This window comes from Dermacentor variabilis, chromosome 2, assembly GCF_050947875.1.
Source record: "Dermacentor variabilis isolate Ectoservices chromosome 2, ASM5094787v1, whole genome shotgun sequence".
Taxonomy (NCBI): Eukaryota; Metazoa; Arthropoda; class Arachnida; order Ixodida; family Ixodidae; genus Dermacentor; species Dermacentor variabilis.
This window is the reverse complement of record NC_134569.1, coordinates 74,415,182-74,428,983: the sequence shown is the minus strand read 5'-3', so window position 1 is coordinate 74,428,983 and position 13,802 is coordinate 74,415,182. Positions and strand designations below refer to the sequence as shown.

At 43.4% G+C, this 13,802-nt stretch overlaps 1 protein-coding gene across 1 annotated transcript in view; it reads left to right on the top strand.

Moving 5' to 3' along the window:
* Positions 1-13,802, top strand: part of LOC142570344 (arylsulfatase B-like) — a 36,576-nt gene that overhangs the window by 14,337 nt on the left and 8,437 nt on the right. The window contains exons 3-5 of the mRNA XM_075678732.1: positions 3,312-3,471; positions 5,167-5,279; positions 6,087-6,197. Coding sequence (XP_075534847.1) covers positions 3,312-3,471; positions 5,167-5,279; positions 6,087-6,197 — 384 coding nt within the window. The remainder of the gene's footprint in view (positions 1-3,311; positions 3,472-5,166; positions 5,280-6,086; positions 6,198-13,802) is intronic.

Sequence of the window (13,802 nt, the reverse complement as noted above, 5' to 3'; positions counted from 1 at the left end):
GCTGTGTTAGTAGATGCTCCGAGGAAAGTAGCGTAAAACTAATAAATTACTTTTCAGTAATCGCTAAATTACATGAGTGGGACAGTGCACTGTAACTCATTGCATTTTGACTCAAGTAATCGTAATTGGGTAGATATTTTTTTTTCTGTGGCGTGTACAAGTCTCATTTTGTTCAACGTAGGTTTATTTAGGTTCCAATTTAGTTTAACATTCTCACCGAAACTCAGTCAAAAAGACCTTGTAAGAAGAGCTCAGGATGGGACTTATTAGTCGTACTACATTATGAATTGATGCAGCGCGCTACAGCGAAAAAGACGCAAGGACTCAAAGAAAGGACTTTCAAAACACTAGAAAAGCGCTTTTTTCCATAGTCAACTGCGTACTTTCTTTACGTCATTTCGTCTTCTTTCACAGCACAGCGAGGCGCTCACACTAGACATACACTTTGATTGACTTCAACTACAGGTTGAATCGCCTTCCAAACTTTTTTTTTTATCTAACAGCTCCGAAAACAACTAACTGCATGTCAACGTAGGTAATCTTGAACCAAGCCCATCTTGCACATATTGTTTCTGAACACTTCATCAAACAGCGAACACTTCGGATAACTTTATCAGGACTCACGATCCTACTTTCGCAGAAAGCCTCTCTAAATGCTGCTTTTACCGCACTTAAGGAAGTGATGGTCTTTACAAAAGCCTGCCACGTAAGATCGCTTATTGCCTTAAGGCATGAAATAATGTAAGCATAAATCACAGACGTAAGAAAGTAAGCCGTGAAGCAACGCTCACACATATTCAAAAACTGCGTCACTTTGCTGTAATTGCTACTAGTCTGCATATTTTTCCAAAAATAAAATTATGGAACTAAATTTTTTAGCATTAGTTGCAAGATTTTATTACAAGAGTTTCAAGGATGTCTCTCCTATACAGGGTATTTCAGCGAACACTTTCAGAAATCTTTAAGAGTTGCCTGTGGCAGATATCACAATACTAGTTCATGAGCTCGTCTACTCGAAGCGGCGGACAATACTTGCACAACAAATGGAGATTCAAAGTCGCATAATTAATAAAAAAACAACTAATTAGATTCTCAACTAATTACATTATGGCTCTTATTGCAATTTACGAATTCTATCCTAGGAGTTCGCGAGGCGGATACACTTGGAACGAGTTTTGTAGATTACACCATTTTCGACATATAGATTCCCGAACTTTGCGGAGAAATGCATTGGAGTTCCAGTTAATTGGTTAACAAAACGTCGTTTCATGCACTGAAGCACACAAGTGCTTCAGTGATCATAAACTACAATTGTGATATCTGCCACATGCAACCCTTAAAAAATTTTGAAAGTGTTCGCTGACACACCCTGTATGGGCATCGCACGCGTCTTGGGGCAGTTGGCACGTGTCTTGAAAATAGTGAATCAGGAACACCTTAGACTTCCGTGAACCAAATGAATGACCAGGCAGGATTCCGTAAAGACTACTCAACAATAGACCATATTCACACCATCAATCAGGTGATAGAGAAATGTGCGGAATATAACCAACCTTTATATGTAGCTTTCATTGATTACGAGAAAGCGTTTGATTCAGTCGAAACCTCAGCAGTCATGAATGCATTGCGGAATCAGGGTGTAGACGAGCCGTATGTAAAAATACTGAAAGATATCTATAGCGGCTCCACAGCCACCGTAGTCCTCCATAAAGAAAGCAACAAAATCCCAACAAAGAAAGGCGTTAGGCAGGGAGATACGATCTCTCCAATGCTATTCACAGCGTGTTTACAGGAGTTATTCAGAGACCTGGATTGGAAAGAATTGGGGATAAGAGTTAATGGAGAATACCTTAGCAACTTGCGATTCGCTGATGATATTGCCTTGCTCAGTAACTCAGGGGACCAACTGCAATGCATGCTCACTGACCTGGAGAAGCAAAGCCGGAGGGTGGGTCTGAAAATTAATCTGCAGAAAACTAAAGTAATGTTTAACAGTCTCGGAAGAGAACAGCAGTTTGCGATAGGTAGTGAGGCACTGGAAGTGGTAAGGGAATACATCTACTTAGGACAGGTAGTGACTGCGGATTCGGATCATGAGACTGAAATAATCCGAAGAATAAGAATGGGCTGGGGTGCGTTTGGCAGGCATTCTCAGATCATGAACAGCGCGTTGCCATTATCCCTCAAGAGAAAAGTGTATAATAGCTTTGTCTTACCAGTACTCACCTACGGGGCAGAAACCTGGAGGCTTACGAAAAGGGTTCTACTTAAGTTGAGGACGACGCAACGAGCTATGGAAAGAAGAATGATAGGTGTGACGCCAAGGGATAAGAAAAGAGCATATTGGGTGAGGGAACAAACGCTAGTTAATGATACCTTACTTGAAATCAAGAAAAAGAAATGGGCATGGGCAGGACACGTAATGAGGAGGGAAGATAACCGATGGTCATTAAGAGTTACAGAATGGATTCCAAGGGAAGGGAAGCCTAGCAGAGGGCGGCAGAAAGTTAGGTGGGCGGATGAGATTAAGAGGTTTGCAGGGACAACATGGCCACAATTAGTACATGAGTGGGGTAGTTGGAGAAGTATGGGAGAGGCCTTGGCCCTGCAATGGGCGTAACCAGGCTGGTGATGATGATGATGATGATGATGATGATGATGATGATGATGATGATGATGATGAAAGTAGTGAAAATGAGGCACCAAAGGATCTTCCTGTCCCGCGTAACTAACAGTCTGTAACGCCTGTTTTCAAATACGTTTCAAATTAGTTCAACATACGAGGGGCCATGTTATACTTTGTCAATAATAGGAACGGTAATACTGCCTCAAGCACAAGTATTTTTTTATTTTTCGTGTATTATGCGGTGAAAGTTCAGCAGCTTTGAGTACCTGCAGATTAAAACTGTTGAAAATCGGGTGGGTTTTGTTTTGCCCACAGCTGTTACTCGTCCCTATCTGCCTTGCGTGCTTTATTTTTTGTGGTGAAAACCAGTGAACAGGGTTCCCCATTGTAAACAGCAGAGTGGTTTTGTGCAATCCATTCATAAAGGTAAATTGCGGATGACTGATTCTTTATAGTTACATCAGTAATGTGACAACATTCGTTGATCGGCTGGAAAGCCGATTGTTGCACATTACGACCATTGAATAAACGTCTGGCTTGCGAATGGTGCAAGCACATGCTTCGGGCAAATCTGCAAGTCAGCGAGTCTCATTCAGCATGCTAACGATATTTATCGCTCAAAAATAAAGCAGGAAAGGACAATGTTTCCACGGTCACACAGTTTGGACATCTGTCGCTGTTGCAGGGATGGGACGACGTAAGCTTTCACGGGTCTTCTCAGATCCCAACGCCAAACATTGACGCACTCGCGGCAGATGGTGTCGTACTGAACAACTACTACGTCCAGCCATTCTGCACTCCTTCAAGGGCTGCCCTCATGACTGGACTTTACCCTATACGTACAGGTGATGCCTCTCTGTCGTAACCACGACAACAAGTACCAGAAGAGCATTAGAGAGAGACACGCAAATTGAAGTTCTAGCAAATTTCGCTCGATATCTACACAACATTGTCATTTCGGCAGTGACTGAAACCCACACTGCTGCCAGATACGTCAGCACAGCAGCGGTCCAGTTTGCGAGCGTTCATTTACGCACAGCCGCGTAAAAGACATAAAACAAGCTACAATACCTTGTTTAATTTCGAATGATCACTAGCGCGTATCCGAAAAATTCCACCAAATGTAACCCCCATTTGCGGGTGAGCGCCTGCCGCATATAAAAGCCCAGATAACTCCTAGCAAATATTATCGAAGCTTCAATAGTAAGCGCCCATTAAAGGCAGCGTCAACTGTTAACCGTAATTCTCCTCGACTCCCTGCAACTTTACCGATCACTGGAAAGCTTCACCAAACTGCAGCGTCTGACGCACACCAAATCTTGAGCTTTTGCTCTTTTGGTCTAAGTTTTCGTGTCGCAGCAACTGGAAAGAGAGAGCCCATCGAGCACGTGCCTTACTTTATATCAGAGCATCAAGCCATCACTCACGCCACTCACGCCACTATGAAGGCACCTGCGTGAACCGGCATGATGTCAGTTTTGCTCTAACTCACCAGCTGCGCCTCTGACATCGACTCACATTCCTCCCGTTCCGCGAGCGCCAACGCTCTATGTCTGTTCACGCAATTCTATAACACGGGTTTTCTAATGAACCTGACTACATTTTTGTAACTACGACCATATATTAGTTCCAAGCCGCTAGCTATTGCCTTTTATTTTTTGCACCGATCGTTGACAAAGTTCTGAAGCACTCTGAAGTTACCCTGTGGACATGTTTTGCAATTCTTTTATTCCCAGCAACATTTCACGAATTCCATATTTTAAACTGGGAACTCCTACCAGTGACTGCACGTGCATTAATCAATTGTTATAATAATCAGGTACAGGGATAGTAGTCGCGATATATTCTGTATTGTGTTTTTCTGTTAACAGCTTAGCAATATGCTTGATGACCTCGATATTTTCATACCGTACGGAAACCGGAAAAACAAAACATCTTTTAATGAAACTTTAGTAGCTGGCGCTGCAAAGCAAGACGCAAAACCAGTGCTACCTAGAGTACTCCACTCCTGCTTTGTCGGAGAACACCTAGGCTACTCGATGTTTCCCCTAAAGGTTGAGACACACCATCTTAGAATATGACCAGTAAGCGTGACAGGTGCGCGCAGGGCGTGTCCAAAGGTTACATCGAAGCAGCGCCTATCCGCAGCCACTCAGGATCAAACGGAAAAGCACAGAAAAAGCAGCGACGTAATGTACAAATAGCTTATCGTCGTGGTATTGTCGTAAAGCGGCCACAACGTAACCAAGCAACGCTTATGGACGTACATTTTAATAAAGCTTACGCGTTAAAATGCGTGTACTTACCTCTGCGGCCATATCCTCGCCTTGTTTTTTTAGACATTTAGGCAACTTTTTTTTCTGGTGTAGAACTAGTATTTGCTTGACAATCTTAATTTGCACTTGTTTATTTAATCATCTGTAAGAAATTTCAAGCGGAATTTTCATTATTTAATCACCTACTTGTACGCTCTCTGCCGTGATGTGCTCATACAGCGTCCTAAATGGAATTGTGTTTTTTTCTTTATCTACGCTACACAGGCATGCAAGGCTTTCCTATTGGTATAGCTGAGCCTTGGGGATTACCCTTGAACGTGCGTATCATGCCCCAGTACTTCAAGGAACTTGGTTACGAGACCCACTTGATCGGAAAGGTACACGCCTTGGTTGCTCTGGTGATAGGTTGTAAATGTTTTGTCGAAGATCTAGCTGGCTTTTCCCGGAAAGTCTCCCACGCGCTCAATATTATCCACCTCTCAGGGTCTCTTAAAACTGACCTCTTCCCTCTCTCTTTCCCTCTTTGCGTTAAAAAGGGAGAACCGATCACGGACAGAGCTTTACTTTTTATACTTTTTTTTTCACTGTTCATTGATAAACTACGTGTAATAAGTCTGGCGATGTATACAGCAAGGTTGTCCTTCTTGTCTACAACCCGCCGCGTTAATCCAGTAGCTACGGCGTTGCGATGCCGAGCTCAAGGTCGCGTGTTCGAACCCGGCCGCGGCGGCCGCATTCGTATGGGGGCGGTATGGAGACACACTGGTCAGCCATGCATTAAATGCGCGTCAAAGACACCAGGTGGTTAAAATTACTCTGGAGCCTCCCACAATGTCGCGCCGCATAATCATATCGTGATTTTCGCACGTAAAACCTCACGGTTTCAACAATTCCTTTAACACCACAGGGTCAATGAGAAAAACGCTTTGTGGGATGCTACGAATTAATTTCGACCACTCGGGGTTTAATTCTGGCGTAAATATAAGAATGCGAGTGGTGTCACATTCTGACCACGTCAGAATGCGGCCGCCCCATACTGACGATCGACGATGCTACCTTATTCTCAGCAGCGGTACGCCATAGCCATTGAGCCACACCGGCGAGATGAACCGCCAAATAAGCTGAAAAACACAGTATGCCTTCTCTATAGGTTGTGCGTATTGATATCAGTGCATCATTCGCAGTGGCACTTGGGTAGCTACACGAGAAACCATACACCAACATCACGTGGTTTCGACAGCTTCTACGGCTTCTACAACGGAGAAGAGGACTACTTTACCCACAACATTACGTGTGTAAGTGCGCCAGCGCCAGTTGTGTCGTGAGTACGGAAATCGTGTTCTTATGATGTTATTCTTATTCACTTGAGATACAAATGTCCTCTGTTTCCATATATGACGCTCTCTTGGAGGGTCATACTAACATCGATGTCTCGACACGAAGCCCATCAGCCAAAATTAGATTTCGCGAAAGAAGTTAATTTTAATGCGATAGCGTTAAGGGCCCCGTATGGCACAAAATCCGGCGTCGACGTCCAGCATCGGACGTCGTTTCGGCAAATATCATTCCGAACCACGCGTACCAACCGCACCGGCCCTTCATGTAGCGCAAGGTAGTTACTGAACTAAGTTCATTTCTCAAGTTAAAATACGTCAGAAAAATCGTAAAGTATGAATTACACACGACGTAAACAAATGATAGCCTAGGACTGTAATTTGTTTATACGAGAAAACATAATTATATTATGCGGAAACTAAAAAAAACCCCTTTTGCACCGTTTCTCCCATTTATAAAGAGGTCATGGCCACTGCAGGCGCGCAAAACTCAAAGGCCATAAAGCGACGCGCCCGGTTCCTTGAAACACCTCCAGAAGGCGGTAACCTCCGCTGTATCGTGGCCTACACAAGAGGCTGCGTTTCAACCAGAAAGCTCGCCCCCCTTAGTGTATAGCGTTCACAGGCAGCGTTTCCCGGTAAAGCTGCAGTTGCCGGGAAACGTGGGAAGTAGTCAGGGATCTTTGAATGTTATCGCGTTCCGCTGTTAAAGGGGAAGCTTAAGCGTTCTGTCAATTTTTCAATGACTTGGGAAGTATTAACGGAGTGCTAGACACGCTATAAAACGCAAAGTCATGGAGGTGAAGTAGCGCTGCATTGTTCCAAGAGGACACAAAAAAAAGATGTCTATGATAAAGACAAGATGATGCGCTAGTTGCCTATTGATTCGTGATAAAGGACAAATTATCTTACATGCCATTGTTTATTTTAAAGAAAAACATTTGTTCATGTTACTTTACTTTCGCAATATTTAGACACAAAAGATACTAAGCTCTCTTACACTTTAGTTAGCATCTTTAGAGCACATAAGCTCTCGAAGTTTTTTCAGGTGACATTACATATCGCTGCAAGGAAAGAGAAAAACCATATATATGTACCATTCAAGCTATACGAGAAGACTGGTTGACATTCTGCTCCACTCCGCAGCAATTATATAACGCTTGGCGTCACAGTTCAGTGGTGCTGTCCTAAACGGATGTGTTTCATAATAATATGTAGGGTGGGGGCACAAGATGTAATCAATAATACATCTTTGTACCTTTCGTCTCACAAACTTGCACTGAAAAAATAGAGAGATGTCAGGCTCACATCGAAATCGCCTGAATATATAACACAACATGTAAAACTGGCATCTGGCAGCTGATAACTGATTATTAAGGATGGGCGAATACTAGCACTTTTGAAACCGAATGAAATAAGAATCAAATACAGCCAGAAGCGAACCTAACCGAACCGAATCGAATATCAAATACTTTTCGAATAATGAACAACCATATTCGCATTAAATTGGAGCGTTGTCTGCATCCTGGTATTTAAATTCAAATTCAAATTCTTTATTTATCCATGATAACATAATAAAAGTGTGTCCAGTACTCTTTGAACCCGTAGCCGTAGGCTAGTTATGGGTCCAAGAAATCAAATTCTAACATGCAGACACTTTGCCACATGCACAATTAAAATTTGGAAAAGCGGAGAGGGGGATGTATACATAATACAAATGACAAAAAGAAAGCATAACGAGAAACAGTTGCTTCAAAAACATCGTACATGTTATATCACAATAATAAATGAGATGCGAACAGCAGTTAGATGTCTTTTAACATTTTTAATGCATGCGCTGAAAGATTCATCTAGCTGTAAGTGCAAAATTTTGAGCGTATTTTATTTCTTGTGGAACAGTGTTCCGTACCTGAACACCAATGAAAGAGAGCCGTCGTTCTCCATAAACGTTGTGCATGGGAGGTAGATTAAAGTTGCCTAATAATACATTTCTGGTAGTACGCGATGATGTATGAAAGAGGGACATATGGAAGGGGTGGTTGTTTCTTACGATACTGTTTACAACAGTTGCTGTTTTTAGGAGGCGTAGTGAATGGAAGGGTAATATCCGTAGATCGTGGAATAATGGGTTGTTGGGGTGATCCTGCTTAGATTGCGTTATGACTCGTAAAGATCGTTTCTGCAATTTTCTGATTGGCTGGAGATAACTATTGTAGGTCCATCCTCATGATTTCAGACAGTATGGGAGATGACTGTGGATAAAGGAGAAATATAAAATACGTAATGTACTTGTGTCAAAAAAGTCACGTGCCTGAAGCACTTCGATGCACCCCGATGGCACCTTCGCCCCAACTGCTAATAAATGGTTTTGCCAGTGGAGGTTTCTATCAACGATTACGCCAAGATATTTAAAACACGGAGTATATTCTAGTAGAGAGTTGTCAATACTAATGTTTACAGAGTTGGCATCTACTTGTTTTCTGCGGGAGTGAAATATAGTATATTTTGTTTTCTTGGCATTTACAGCAAGCTTGTTGACTGAAAACCATTTAGAGACGTTTGCCAAATCTACGTTTGCTTTGGACTGTATTTTCTCGATGCTATTGCCTGTAATTATTATAGCAGTGTCGTCTGCATACATCAGCATTTCTCTGAATGTTAAGACACGTGGAACGTCGGAAACATACAGAAAAAAGGATAGGTCCCAAAACAGACTCTTGGGGTACGCCTGCATGAATACATTGTGGTGACGATGAGACATTATTTATGACAACTATCGGATGACGTTCATTGAAGTAACTAGAAAAGAAATCGAAAATACGTTCCCGAAAACCGTAGTGCTTTAGCTTGTACAAAAGGATGGAATGGTCGACCGTATCGAAAGCCTTTTTTTTAAATCGAGAAAGACTACAGCTACGAGTTTCTTGTCATTTAAAGCACAGTTTATAATGTGGGCTAAAAACTGCACCGCAGATGAGGTTGAATGGTTTGGCCGAAAACCATGTTGCTGTGGGCAAATTATGTTGTATTTGTGTGTAAAGCTATTGATTCGATTAGCAAGGATTTTCTCGAAAAGTTAATGGGGCTGAGCACGGATATTGGTCGGTAACTAGAAGGGCTTGAGCGATCACCGCCCTTGTGTATTGGGACAACTCGGGCGGTTTTCTGTGACGTTGGGTACGAGGTGGTTTCAAGTAAGTGATTGAAGACGTGGCATAATTTGGACCCAGAATAACAATACTTTCTTTTAACATACGTACTGTAATTTCATCTATACCTGCAGCTTTATTACTATCCATAGTTGCTACTGTTGAGTGTATCTCATTAAGTTCAATGTCATCCATACGAAAGGAGTTTGGGAGTGGGCTTGGTAAGAAAGAGTTTATATCTGTATTATTTACATTGGTACCTGAAGAAATTGCAACAGTAGTAAAATATGAATTAAATCTGTTCACTATATTATGATCAACCACGTCCGGAAACGTTTGTTTGTGTGGCTTTGCCTATAACACTATTCACGATTTCCCATGTTTTTGAGAGTTACCGGAGCTCTGTTCGATTAAACGTGTATAGTATTCTTTTTTTCGTGTACGCATAACTGCCAAAGATTTATTGCGTACCTTTTTGTACTGACCCAAGTAACAGCTGTTATCCTGATCCTGTTTCCATTTATGATACCAAAAGTCCTTCTGCTGCAATACTGCTAAAATCTGCTCCGTCATCCAGGGTGAGACGGGCAACTTATATGAGCGAACAGATGTTTTAAACTGCTGCTAGTTTTAACGCAAGTCTGGATGTCGATTAGATTGGAGAATTCTATGTCGACGTCATCGTGGTATATGGTACTAGTGTCGATTAACTGGATATTCGATCTAAGCAAAGCGTAGTCAATCCTCGTACTTACTTTGGCGTGCATTAATTTCGGTTTTATGACGTCTTGGCCGTTACATAGCTGGGGAGATGGTCCGAGATGGGTTGCTTGCATACCCCAGCATTAATATTCGAGGTTGTATTAGTTAAAACATGATCAATGACAGTCGCGGATGTACGTGTTGTTCTAGTGGGGACAGTGATCAGATTTTGAAAAGTAAAGGACTCTAGTAAATACGTATAGTCACTATGGTTTGTATGACTGGTGTCTATGTTAGCGTCACCACTAATTATAACCGGACCTTTGTGTCGTGACACTAGAGTGAAGAATGTAGATTCAAGTTTTTGAAGAAATAAAGCTACAGGTGAATTAGGTGGTCGATACACGACACCTATGATGACAGAGTTGTGCAGTATGATAAATAAGGCTTCGATATATGTGTGCTGCAGGAGACATTGGGCAGTGCTGAATAGGTGCGACTGTTATGAACAAAAAGGGCTACACCACCACCGCACGAAAGTGAATCACGTGGATGAGAAATTGTGAGATAATCAGGAATAACAACATCATCTTTTTTGAGCCAAGTTTCAGCTATTTCAGGCACTTTCAGAGATCCAATTTCAGGCGCTTGGCAACGTTCTGGACTGTGTCCTTTAAGTTATCGTTCTCTGTCTCTGGCACTCCTTTTAGTTCAATGTTGTTGCGTCTACTCTATTGCTTCACTTCAACAAGATCCTTTTTTAAGTCCCCCAAGCTTTTCCTTAGCCTCTGGCAGTCTCTTTCACCGTCTTCACTCTGCTTCTTCACCTCAGTGAGCTCCTGGCGTAAATTCCGGATTACTCAACGGATTGCTTCATGGTCATTACGTCAGTCCTAAGTTCGGCTGCGGCCTCGATAAACTTCGCTGTCAGTTCAATGAAGAGCTTTGCTAGTTCCTTAATATAATTTGGTGCCTTTTCCGACATGGATCTGGCAGAATACTTCAACACATCCATAGTCTGCAGAATCTCGGAATCCGGCTCGAAAAGCGACAAAAGGATGCAAACAAGTAACAAATGGCATAAATTTCAAACCACGTTTAGAGCAGGCCGGCAGCTACGCCAATAGATATAGCATAACAAGGTGTCTGAAAGGCCCACCTGCGATGCGTAAGAGCGATGGGTTAGCAGTCGTTGCAGAACGGCCACCAGCCAGCTCTGAAGTGGGTTCCATCGGTGTCGGTGCAGTTTTACAGGCGAAACGCCCCCCGTTGCGTAGATATCCCGTGATCAATCCCGTGGTAGATATGCTGTAGTCGATGATGGCACGTGCTGGGAAACAAGCGATAGTGCGCGTGCGGGCAGTCGGTGAGCCTTTTACTGCGCCACTGTTTTGGGCTGTTGCCTGTAGCTATGTCTTGTCAGGAAGGCCTGCGATGCGTAAGAGCGATGGGTTAGCAGTCGTTGCAGAACTGCCACCAGCCTGCTCTGAACGTTAGCAAGTTTATGTCATCACATTGCATATTATGAAGCATTTTTTATATTAAGCACAAATATAGCATTAGGAACAAGCAAGGATAATTATTAGCATGCATATGAATTTTCGTAGAGCGCGAATAATCACTGAATGGACGTGTAAGTCTGGATGCCTTAACGAAGCAGCACGATCCACTACGCAGGTTCTCATGTGTCGTGTTTAGACTATGCCCGCGAGGATTAAATCTACTGTGCTTTTGTTGCAATTTTATCTTTAATTGAGCACACTTGACGTTCTGAAATATGAGAGGTATTCGAAAAATATTCGTACTTACGCGTATTCACTAATCAATTCGTAGACCAAATTGAACAGAAAACTATTCTAGTCCTTATTCAAAAGTTTCGAATATTTACACACACTTAAATGATTATTTTACGCTAAAAGCACACGGCAACTGTTTTTCATCAGGGCACCTGACTGACAACCAACTTGTTCTCTTCGCTCACTTTCGCACGTACGCTGACCTTACCCATCATCCTGTTACCCGTTTTGCTCCGCATCTCCATTCTCCATAATCTGCGGCATTCCTGCCCGGCAACCCCAATTGTACAATATTTGTACAGTGCGAGAAACGCTATGTGTGCGTAATATCTTATGCATCTCCGAAAATATAGGTGCCGAGGCCACCAGGTTAACAGTCTGCGTCGTACGCGCAAACAACAAAGTCTGATAGTTATGAAATTATCAGAGGAAATGGGAAAAGCATTTATCCAGCTAATAAAAACACTTTTAGACGTGGTATTAAAGAGAAGAGTATTAAAGTGGCGGCAATGTTATGACGACGACTGCGCCACGACCACAACGTTACGACGACGGCACGGTGTCAACGTAGTGTCGATGCTCGAGTGATGCCGATAGTATGACGGTAAAGGAATAACAAAAACGTAACATCCTCGTGGCGTCACGGCGCTGCAATGACGACAATGGCATGATGACAACGAAATGACGACGGTCATGTGCCCGATGGCACGACGATTATAGAATCACGACGCTTGTAGTGACGACGATGCTGCAACGACGACTGCCTGAAGACGACAGCACGACGACGGTGCATGACGATAACGTGATGGGGATGCTGGATCTCGATGGTATGACCACGAAGGAATAAAAAATTTGCTGCAATGATACCGGTGGTATGGGAGGAAGAAGGCGTTACGATGCTGGCGTCACGATGAAATAACGGAGCTAGAATTACGACAATAGTGTGACCACACTGAGTTGACGATGGTAAAATAATTACAATATGTCGACAATAGTATGACGATGCTGGAATCACGGCGATCGTATGACGACAATGGCATGATGATGACGTCATGACAGGCGGCGGAAACACTACGACGAAATGACAAGATGAAATGACGGCGACAGCATGACGGCGACTCTGGGACAATGGCACGAATACGACAACGTGATCATAACGGAGTGGTAGCGACACAATGGCGATGATGGTAGGAAGACGACGGCTCTAGTATGGCGGCCTGAGGACGACAATGGCAATGCAGGGACAGGGTCAGAATGAACACGACGAAAGCCTCACTATGGCATGACCATGAATGCATGCTCACGATAGCATTAGGACGATGTAATAGCGTCGATGGCATGACAACGACGGCGTCGTGGCGTTGAAGCTCACGTCCACTTACATCCGGCCCGTGCCGCTGCGAGCGGTACCTATATCCGTTATATCCGCTATATCCGTGCACTATGTGCGGTACTGGCCAGTTATGCAAGACTATAGCCAGCAGCCAGCAGGGATGAAAATGGTACGACGACGACATGACGTCGAGGGCGGGACAACGACGGCACGAGGACAGCGTGATGCCGATCATTGCCAATGCTGGTCGATGTACGCCGCCCAGCGCATTTCCGCACGCCTCGCTCACTTTCTCAAAGTACGAGATGTGGGCATGAGGACAATGGGAGGACAGCAGTGGAATCACTGCTCCAGAAAAATGGTGATAGAGCATCAATGACGAAACGACAACGCCGGGATGATCACAATCAAGGGTGTAGAGATAGGGGGGGGGGGGGTTTCCATCAGCTTATTGGGCAAGACCTACCAGCATCAGCAACGGTAAAGTCGTTTTAATAATGTATATCACAATAAGTATGACGCGATAGCTCAGTGAAAAGGAAAGGACGCCCTCTCCCAAATTTTCGTTGCCACAGTTCCATGGCTC